Source organism: Chrysochloris asiatica, unplaced genomic scaffold, assembly GCF_000296735.1.
Source record: "Chrysochloris asiatica unplaced genomic scaffold, ChrAsi1.0 scaffold00101, whole genome shotgun sequence".
NCBI lineage: Eukaryota > Metazoa > Chordata > Mammalia > Afrosoricida > Chrysochloridae > Chrysochloris > Chrysochloris asiatica.
The window spans coordinates 378,788-390,285 of NW_006408619.1; the positions used below are offsets into that span (position 1 = coordinate 378,788).

Genomic DNA, 11,498 nt, shown 5'->3' on the forward strand with positions numbered 1-11,498 from the left:
GGTAATACTCAGGATACTGATGACCTGAGTACTCTTCAGGTCGGGAAATACTCAGGATACTGATGACCTGAGTACTCTTTAGGTCGGGTAATACACATAGTGATAATCTGATTACTCTTTAGATACGGTGATGATACTCATAATAATCATTTGATTACTCCTAAAGTAGAACAACACTCATATTAACAAGTAAAACAAATTGTAACTCTGGCTCAGAAACTTCATTAACCTGAGAGTAGGGAGATGTGTAAGATAAAGATGTAATTTATTATGAATGAAAATAAAGTCAATGCAAAGGAACACAAAAACTACCACAGTCATACAACATTATAAATGAGTGCCTAGCAAACACAACTGCCGTTTGGTTTTCTAGCCAGGAACTGAAAACCAGGACAAAGAATGAATGCAGGTCCTCACTACCAAGTGGGGAGGAAAACAAAGAAAAACTGTATTGGCAACTGCAAAGAAAACTTTCCTGACTCCGACATTTTACAGACTCCTTTTTAATTCATTTTGGAAGCAATGCTTAAAGCAACTGTGCATAATTAGGGATTTTGTTAGTTTGGTTTTTCTTTTTAATGGTTAGCAAAAATGTGTTCACCAAGCTAGAAACTAAGCTTAAGACACTCAAAATTAGGTTAGAATCTACCAGGATTTCACTTAGGTTGTTTTAATGAATGTAGTTAATAAAAATGAACGATCATAACATATAGTCACATGTTTAAGGATTCCAGAAGACTTGCTCTTATTACTACATGTAATCCCCTTCACACCATATATGCCAACATACAGTGGCAGTCCTGGTGTGGCCCTGCAGAATAAGCACTGGACTGCTAACCACAAGGTTGGGGGTTCAAGCCCACCAGTCACTCCTCAGAAATCCTATATGGGGGTAGTTATGAATCAGAACTGACTTGATGGCACTTAACAACCACAATAACAACAACAGTGGGAAAGGAAAAAGCACTCAAACCTAAAGCCCTGGGTTCTATCCTAGCCCTACCACATTCTTGCTGGCCTGAGGACAAACATCAGACTCACTGAGTAAATGTATTCTTCATCGGTCAGTTGGAAAGAATACCATCTACTATTATGAGACCTAAGGAGCTCTGGTAGTATAGTGGTATGAGTCAGGCTGCTAACCTCAAGGTCAAAAGTTCAAAACTACCAGCCGCTCCATGGGAGAAAGATTTCTGCTCTCATAAAGATTTACAGCCTTGAAAACCCTATGCAGGGTCACTCTGAGTCAGAACCAACTCCACGGCACACCATACCACCATATGAGAGTTATACGTAATCTACGAGTATGAGTCAAAAATTATCTACATTCTGACTATACAATTTAATCAACTTTCAGAAATGACACCTACATCATTTTTAGACATAATCTTGCTTTACAATATGCTTTGTCCATCTGCCAACAAGCTTTCGTATTAAAACACGTTTTAGGCTGAGTTACAAGCCATGAATACACCGCTGTCTGCACTTCCTAGTCAGAGGTGAATTTTCATCCTTGAAGGGCTGCTTTCAGGACACCAAACAAGTGAAAGTCCAGTGCAACAAGATCAGGACTATAAGGAAGGATGAAGTTTCTGCACAGTGGCAATAGTGTGGGCAGAGGTGTGCAGACGTGCATTGTCATGCAAGATCACAATGCCTTTGGACAGCAGTCCTCTGAGTTTAATCTGAAGTTTAGGCTTCAGCTCTTCAGTGAGCAGCTCACCATAATGAGCTCTGTTGATTGTTGAATGCTTTCCCTGTTAGTGTTCTAATACTGGTCCTAGAAAATCCCAGAAAACTGTAAGCATTGATTTTCCTGCTGATCGTTGACTTTTGAACTTGTTCTTGGTCGGTGATTAAGGATGTTTCCATTCCACACTCTGCCATTTACCTTGAGACTCATAGTGATGAATCCATGTCTCATCACCAGTAATGATTGTTTAAAGACTTGTACCTTCCTTCGAGTATCAGTGTAAATTTTGTTTTGCTTCTGTTTGTGCTCTTCCGTGAGGTGTTTCAGTGCTCATCTCATACCAACTTTTCAAACCCCAAGTCTGTCGTGTATATTTCACAGGCAGAGCCACAGCTGATTTGCAAATGATTTGCTACATACTCCACTGTCACGCATCTTTCAACACTATCGTTTGACAGGCTCAATGTTATCATCAGCCGTGGATGTGGATGGGGGTTTTGATACAACTATAATGCAGATCATTTTTGACTCACCCTCATATATAAGGCATCCAAGCACAGGGCGTAACACATAGAAAGGACTAGAAAAACTATTCATGATCAAGAAACGATTTCTTAAAGAAAAACTGAGGCCCTTGTGTTCTAAACTCAAGATGTCCAACACTGAGTTTGCTAACAGACAAATAATTCACATTTCTGTAGCCCTGAAATGACTACTTTCCCTTTACTTTTATTCCTTTCTTTTCAGGTAAACAACTGTTTTAAGAAATTTGGAAATAAAATATAAGAACTTGGTTCTTTTCAATAACCTCTTATTGTTCAAATAGTTAAATAATAATAATATAGCATTCCACAAGGTTTTAACTTTCTTTTATATGACCCTGTATAAATAAAGTGGTCTTGGGAATATAAGAGAGACAGATGAAAAAAGTAACTGTGATCCAGCTCAGGGAGATTTCCACTTCAGTGGTGCTGTTGCTTTCCTTTAAATAGCAAGCTTTATGTTTCAAAAAAACTCTGAGTGGTATTTTTATGATATTTTTGAAGAGGTTTCAAATTATTCACAGAAAAATTCCATTGTCTTTCAATTCTACTTTTTTCCACAAACTTTCTGAAAATCCCTCATACATGTCATAAATTTGACACATAGCAAAATGTTAGGATAATCGTTTTACTAAAGAATAGTTTTTGGAGTTTCCAAAACACACCAGCAGCACACATTGTCCCCACCGCCCGCTGTTTACACACCGTGTTTCTGCTCATCAGATCGCCTATGTAGACCACGACGTTAATCTCTGGTGCCCAGACTTCAAACTCCCTCTGCCATGAGGTCAAGGTAGATAAAGGGACGACTATAAGGAAGGGGCCATACAGCTGGTGCTGGTGGAACAGGTATGAGAGGAACGATATGGTCTGGATGGTCTTCCCCAAGCCCATTTCATCAGCAAGGATCACACTGTTACTTCTGCAGAGAGAAAAAAATCAAGACAAAAATCATTCGCTGACCAAAAAACAGGAAATGTACCAATTCTTCATAGTGTCAGCCAAGCAAGGCATCAGTGGTGAGCCTAAACTGTCCTGCTTATCAACAAATAGTGGGAGCACGGCTCCAGACAATAAGTACAGGACTGTGAACCACAGGTCAATGGTTTGCACCCACCAGCTGCTGTCGCTAAGATTTACAGCCTCCAAAACCCTATACAGGCCACTGAGTCAGACCTGGCACAAAGGCACTTAACAACAACAACCTGTAGGAAACCCTACACAGGGTCACAATGGGTTGGAACCAACTCGATGGCACTTAACAACTACGTGAGAGACGTCCTCAGTATAAAGTCGTGCGTGTGGGTGTGGCTACATATATACATATATAAGCCTCACTGGTTTTGCTTCTCTGGAGAGCCAGCCTAAGACACTGATCTAGGAGATGAGTTGGATTTCAACAAGATATTCAGAAGAAAAGACTACATACAATTTCACGAAAAATATGAGGGAATAACCAACGGTAGGAAAGTATGGTCAAGACACAGCCCACTTAACAGGAAATGAGGAATACGTATGTATGAGAGGCATCAATAAAATTCAAGTAAATATTGAAGAAAAGATAATGGAAGGATGAATGTAAAACTAAAGTTCTCCCATGTAAACGATCACATAATTCACAATAAAACATTAAAAAAAAAAAGATAATGGAATTTTTCCACAAACTTTTTGAAGCCCCCTTGTATGAGATTAGTGAAGTACAGTTGCAACATATAATTAAATGGTTCTTGAAACCAGGCCATGGAAGGCTTACAGATGTGCACGACATAAACATGTTCACATATGTGTAATCCATGAACCAGAGATAACTGAAAGTAACAGCACACATTAAAGGCAAATCAAGTGATTAGACAGATAAGACATTTAATTCACCAAGAAGGGATACATTTTTTAAAGAAATACATCTGTGTTCCATAGAATATCTAGTGAGACGGAGAAGCATTGGAAAGAACAAAGCAGAACACTGGAGGAAGGGAGGAGGGGAGAGTGAAGAGGCTCAGCCATTACACATCTTCTTGTTGTGTTGTGAAGTGCCATAGAGTCAGTTCCAACCCACAGCGACCCTGTCTAGGGTTTCTGAGGAGCAGCTGGTGAGCTTGAACCATTGGCCTTGCATTTCAAACAGCTTTGCAGTCTGGCGCATTAACCCACAGCGCCACACCAGGACTCCTTACACATCTTAGGAACTCCTAAATCTTGTTCAGACACATGTTAACTCCTTTGATTCATTTCTATCCGACTTCTCAGTTTCCCACAGTACTAGGGAAGAAATAAGGTTAATTTCCTCCCAATTTCCCCGCCCCCGACTAAACTGCTACCGCCACTTTATCCAAAACCAGACCAAAATCGCCTCCTACTTAATATAACAGTGCTGTGACCAGGGCCTAACAATGCTTGGGGTCCTTTTCAGTTGATTTTGAGTTGGTCATTTAGAGTAAAAATGTTGATCAAGGATACAAACATGAAACAAGATGTAACACTGGGCAAGGTACACGACATTTTTGCTCCAAGGGACCCTCAAATGTAAAATGCGGCAGTTGAGTTATATATATAATTTCCTAAGCTTCCCTTAAGCTTTATAACTAACCTTTTATAAGGTAAGTCCCACTAGCCTCTGAAAGAAAAGTTGCTTTCCAGCAACTTAGATGGTTATATGAGAGTCACGCTCTCAAGTCATACAAATGGAAGCTTTCCAAGAACTCAATTTTCGTAACAGATTTGACATGAAAGAGGAATAGGTGGTTCACTTGGAAACCAGTCAAAGGGATCTCTGTAATTAGGAACAGTTTTTCTGCATAGAGACAAAGAGCTCACATGTTTTCATTTTCAGATTATTTCTAAAGTCCTGGTGTACTGCTGTAGAATAAGCAGTGGACTGCTAACTCCATGGTCAGTGATTCAAACACACTCCTCAAAAACCCTGTCAGGGTTCGCTATGAGTTGGAACTGACTCCATGGCACTTAACAATAAGAAGTTTATTTCTGAAATGAGGAATTTTGCTTTACTATAAACCATTAAAGAAATTAAGATGATTCGTGTGAGCCAAGGAATTGTATAGAAAAAAGTAGTTTATCTTACAAGGGCTTGGTTTGTGGGTTTGTGGTTAAAATCTCCGGGCCCAGATGAGGAATCAGGACAGAGGAGTAAAAGGACTATTTGAAATTACTGTTGAATTTGTTAAATGAACTTTTTATGAAAACTGCCGGAAAATATTGGAAAACCAAACTCAAAGTTTCCTATCTCTCCTTTTTCCCCAAGTTAAAGGTAGCCTGTACAGCACCCCCAGGTATGCGTATAGAGGGGGCAACCACACTCTACTTTCCATCACTCCTACAGGAAACTGACTTCAGGTTGCCATAGCCTAGAAAGAAACATTGTTTCTCTCCTAAATTTTGATAATAACTACTTCTATGCTGAAATTTGGGCAAATTAACTTGCTGTTACACAACTCATAAATAACATAATACACGTTTCTGGCCATGATAAATTACCCAAATATTAACTAATTAATAGAGTACTCTTAACTGCTAATTAAAATGGTTTATTATACATGCATAAAATTCCCAAAAGAGACTTTTCTCAATCACATTTTAAAAATGTGGTAATAACAGTAAAGAGAAGTAATCCTTTGTATCTAACAATAAAAATGCACAAACAAAAAATTACAAGTACATTTTTCTACCTACTTGCACCAGGAATGAGCAAGCCAGTTGAGACCTTCTAGTTGGTAATCTCGGAGCTCCAGATTCTCCCCTCCTAAATACGGCGGCTGTTTCTTTAAAGCCACAAATCGTGGCCTCTGCTTCAGAGCCTGAAAAACAAAATTCACAAAGGCGCATCTAAACAATGTTCTCCCAGCTAGACTACTAGCGCACAGTCAATGTGCTCTTCACCAAAGATTACAAACTGAAACATCACATCGGCATCACCAAGCCCTCCAGACACCACTACCATCACCTTTTCATCACCGTCTACACTCCCCCAAAACTGGATCTCAGCCTGAGAAAATACTGCAAACATCATCCAACAGCACTTCCGCCGGCATGTCATCTCTTCTGGTTGTTGTTAAGTGCAGCCAAGATGCTTCCAACTCATGGCAACCCCGTCCGTATAGGGTTTCTAAGGAGTGGCTGGTGAGCTTGAACCACCGATCTTGCAGTTCAAATGACCTTGTAGTCTGGGGCACTAACCCACAGCACCACACCAGGGCTCCACATATCATCTCTACTGAATAGCATTAAGTTTCCAGTTTTCTCTGCCTGGTCCTTTGCCAACCCCAGCCTCACATTCACTGCTAGGTTTGAGCCCACTGTTGCAGCCAAAGTCAACCCTTCTTACTGAAGGTCTTCCTCTTTTTTACTGATACTCTACTAAGCATGATGTCCTTCGCGAGGGACCAGACCCTACTGATAATATGTTCAAAGTACATGGAAGGCTAGCAAACCTCTGGGACTCAATGGCACACAACAACAACAGAACAACAAATGTGAATTCTATGGCCAAGGAAGTTTGCAAAGCAGTTGATTAAAAAGTTATGCAATATTCATTCACTCCCTCCATGAACTGCCTCCTTTACCATGAGACCCAAAGAAACTGGATGGTGCCTGGCTACCATTACTGAACATTTTAATCAAAAATTCTATCGAAGGATCCTAAACAAAAGGGGAAAATGCATAACAGCATTTCAAATGCTCATAAATTCTAGACATCTTGATAAACCCCAAAAAGTTACTCCTTGAAACTATGGAAGTATCAGTCTTATCACAGGTGGAATGTTGAATAAGCAAGGTAACAGGAGCTTACTTGTGCTTACTTACTAATCTGTGGTGAAGTTTCAACTGTGTACTTTAGACTAGTAAGCCTGTGCTTACATTGCTTACTGGGCTTTTGTCCCTGTCAGGAACTGTAAATCTGAAGAAGCTTTGTTTCCGTAGAAGATACTATGGGGTTGGAAAGAGAGAGATGTTCACTACAGGCTAGCAAGTAAGCACAAGTAAGCCCATGCTTACCTTACTCACTGGGTAATATGACACTGATCCTGAGGAGTTATCTGATAAGGCTACTTGATGGTCTCTGCTCTCCTGAGTCCACTTAGCAGGGATATAATTTGATTCCTGACTCTCACTCTCAAAAATCCAGCTGTCCACTCCTGCCAGGCCTTCTCCATAATGATGGTCCCATTTAATCCTACTGTCACCTCCCCTGTCCTCATGCTACATCTCCTTCATGGACTGTTAGGACATTCTATGGACCAGACTTCCTGGCTTTTATAATGGCTTAGTCCCGCTTCCTCCAGCTGCTCACAACAGGGAAGGCATCCCAATACCCGTCAAAATAAAGTTCAAATACCTTTCATGATATTCAAGACATACAATAATTTAACCTAAAGGGACTCACCCGCCTTTCCAACCCTGAGACTGAATATAAGAACATCTTCTTGGCAGCTTTTATGGGTGGCAATACATCCTAGATCCCCTGTCTTGTCTAACACCAATTCATTCTTCAATGACCAGAGTCAACTCAAGTCTTCCATGGCCACTGGAACTCAATGGCATCTACATCTGTACCCCACTGTATCAGGTATTCTCTATTAGACTCATCTAATCCCCAGTCACACGTGCTTTTCACAGATGGTGGTCTGGGGTCCCTAACTAGACTGGGCGGCTTTTCCAAGAGCTCGTGTCTTACATATGCTTTTCAATCACTCAGAGAATTGTAGCATAGTATTTAACAGATGGGATAAATTCCAGAGAACGATGGGGATTTGTATATTTCATCTAGCAAATAAAAGATTCTTTATGTTTGGTTCTAAATTAGAATTCGGTGACAGCTTTTTTCCCATCATTCCTATTTTAAAATGCTTACATCCGCTCATGCATTCTTCACAGTATGTGTAAACTGTAGGATTTAAGAAGTCAGAGAAACTATTGTACGACTCAACCTTTCCCTTTGCTTCAATTATGATTCTCTAATGTCAAACTAACGACCTCATTCACTTCAAAGGGGATATCGCATCTTTGTGGTACTTTCTCTTCCTGTTATCTTTATGACCACCTTTTCCCTGAAACAGGAAGCAGCAGCTATCACCATACCTTGCACTCTCTTGTTGGGATTGTTTTTGAGTTGTTCCTACTATGGAAACTGTCGATGCAGCTCTGGAATTTCTTCCCAATCAGGGCTTCATCTTCCCAGCTACACTCTGAGTAGGGCAGTCCCATCCATTTGCAGAGATACTCAGGTTCATTGGAAGGTGCCGGCTTCCGACTATGAGCTATTTGATACACAAAACATATGTGTACATAAGGAGCCATCAATTAAAGGCAGGGAGTAACAGTCATTGGTTTTATGCAAAACAAGTGAAACACTATGTGGTAATAATGTACGTATTTTATAAACCACAAATGCTGTTAATGCTAGATGTTTTTAAACATCTCTTGCTTACCTGGAAAATCTGTTTGGCCCAATGTAGATTTACTTGTCTTCACAGCTAAGTATAAGAAAAAAAAGACAGAAAGAAGTTATCACCACAGCCAAGAAAAAAAGCAAGCGGCTTAGTCCTATGCACATCAGAACATACTCACTCAGCATACGAATATATTCTTCTGTCTTACCTCTTTAAAAAACAAAATGACTGCCTTTATAGCTAGCTACTAACGCGTTTCTGTTCTCCTTTATAATGAAACTGTTCAGAAGAGCTGTGTGAAATGTCTCTATCACTCCCTTCTCATTCTCTCCTGTGAACACCCAACCCAGGCCTACATGGATAAACCTCAACAGTTACACACCTACTACCAAATTCAAGGGCCAAGGCTCACTGGCCATCACAATTGACTATCACAGCTTCCTCCTTCTCAAGCCAGCTGATAGCCAGCAAGGCTGCCAGTGTACTTTCTCTTTGGTCCCCCCACCTCTTCCCTCACTGGCTGCTCTTTCTCAGTCTCCTTTGCTGGTGGGTTGGTTTCCCTCCTCTTTCTCACTTCCAAAACCTGGAAAGTCCTCAGACTTCCTTTCATACCATGCATACTCCATTTCTAGGGAGCTAATGAAATCTTAAGCTTTAAATACTATCTATATACGAGTAAGTATAAAGTCAGAACCTCCAGGCCCAGACCAAGAAGAGTTCTGAATTCCAGACTCACAGAGGCTATACCACCTTCACTATCGTCCTCACTTAGATGGCTTGGTAGCGCATCAAACTTACAAATTAACAAACTGAACTCTTAACCTTCACTCCAGAAATGAGCTTCTCCCGCAGTCTTTTGTCTCAGTAAATAGTACCTCTGCCTTCTGTAAGTATTTGCACCAGAAACCTCAGCAGCATCCTTGGTACTTTCCTGCTCTCATCACCCTCATACACACTTACCAGGCAAATCCTGTTGGCTTTTCCTTCAAAATAAAGCTATGCTATTTAACTATTCTTAAAACGTAAACCCATAAAATGCCATTTACCATATGCCTCTCAAAAGCAGGAGTCGTTATTCCTTGGCTCCCACGCTGCTTGTCTCTGTGCTTACCTATGATCCTTTCCACTATCTGGTACTGCTTGTTCAACTCCGAAGCCAGCTCTTGTTGGCAGTTGAAATATTCCACATCTTCAGGAGAAACTTTCCCTAACCTGAACAGAAAACAGACAGAAACAGTGCACCCTAATTAGGGTTAGAGGATATATACAAAAGTAAGAGATAGAGAAAAAAACTTATTTTTTTCTTCCCTCTGTCCCTTTAAAAATTTTTCACTAACAAGCAATTAGGTCAGAGATTTGACAAAAAATACACAGTTTTAGAAAACACTGAAAGTCTTAGAATTGTAGGTTACAATACCAGTTCACCTCTCAGACCTGACCTATCTATAAAGAAACTTAAAAACAGCTTTTGTGTGACAAATGTATAATCTAAACAAATTAGGATAATGAAACGGCTTCCAGACTTAAAAAAGAAAAACATACCTTTTCTAATATGTGTATGGGTTTTGAGATTGACTTAATGTCGTTTTTTTTAGAAAACCAGTTATTCTTAGTTCCAAAAACCTTTAAAAGGAAAACAGCAGCAACTTGAAATTAGATTATTGTTCGTATCAAGATTTAAATTTTCTAGTTACTTTATAGCCTAACCCTTTATAGCCCGCGGGACCTTCATTTGCTGATGGGCCACAACTCAAAATGAAGAGAAACAGCTGTAAACATCCATTGAAAATCGGAACATGGAATGTACGAAGTATGAATCTGGGAAAATTGGAAGTTGTCAAAAATGAAACGGAATGCATCAACATCGATATCTTTGGCATTAGTGAGCTGAAATGGACTGGTATTGGCCATTTTGAATCTGACAACCACATGGTTTACTATGTGACAAACTGAAGAAGAATGGTGTTGCATTCATCATCAAAAAGAACATATCTACATCAGTCATGAGGCACAATGCTGTCTGTGATAGGAAAATATCCATGCGCCTACAGGTAAGCCCAGTTAATACCACTATTATTCAAATTTACGCACCAACCACTAGAGCCAATGAGGATGAAATAGAAGAATTCAACCAACTTCTTCAATCTAAAATTGATTAAACATGCAATCAAAATGTATTGATCATTACTGGTGACTGGAATGCAAAGGCTGGGAGCAAACAGGAAGGATCAGTAGTTGGAAAATATGGCCTTGGTAATAGAAATGATGCTGGAGAACGCATGATAGAATTCTGCAAAACAAATGATTTGTTCATTTCAAATACCTTCTTTAGACAGCATAAGAGACGACTACATGAACCTCACCAGATGGAATACATAAAAATCAAATTGACATCTATGGAAAGAGATGATGGAAAAGCTCCAAATCATCAGTGAAAACAAGGCCGGGGCAGACTGTGGAACAAACCATCAATTACTCATATACAAATTCAAACTGAAGCTGAAGAATATGAAAACAAGTCCACAAGAGCCAAAACATGACCTTGACTATATCCCACCTGAATTTAGAGGTCATCTGAAAAACATATTTGATACATTAAACACTAAAGACCAAAGACCAGAAGAGTTGTGGGGTGACATCAAGAACATCATACACAAAGAAAGCAAAAAGTCATTGAGAAGACAAGAAAGAAGGAAAAGGTCAAAATGGATGTCAGAAGAGACACTGAAACTTGCTCTCCAGCAAAGAGATGCTAAAGCAAATGGAAGAAATGAGGAGGTCCAAGAGCTGAACAGAAACTTTCAGAGATCAGCTCGAGAAGATAAAGCCAAATATTACAACAAAATGTGCAAAGATCTG

The 11,498-nt window shown here is 39.8% G+C and overlaps 1 protein-coding gene across 2 annotated transcripts in view; it reads right to left on the reverse strand.

Annotated features, from left to right (window-relative positions):
* The window catches only part of CHD2 (chromodomain helicase DNA binding protein 2), a 148,376-nt gene that overhangs the window by 88,279 nt on the left and 48,599 nt on the right, over nucleotides 1–11,498 (reverse strand). The window contains exons 10-14 of one of the 2 annotated variants that reach the window (XM_006867108.1): nucleotides 9,751–9,851; nucleotides 8,679–8,723; nucleotides 8,329–8,507; nucleotides 5,923–6,047; nucleotides 2,941–3,157 (exon numbers count right to left, since the gene is read on the reverse strand). In XM_006867108.1, the coding sequence (XP_006867170.1) occupies nucleotides 2,941–3,157; nucleotides 5,923–6,047; nucleotides 8,329–8,507; nucleotides 8,679–8,723; nucleotides 9,751–9,851 (667 nt within the window). Of the gene's footprint in view, nucleotides 1–2,940; nucleotides 3,158–5,858; nucleotides 6,048–8,328; nucleotides 8,508–8,678; nucleotides 8,724–9,750; nucleotides 9,852–11,498 lie in introns of those variants that run through there. The other variant, XM_006867109.1, reaches the window with a different exon arrangement.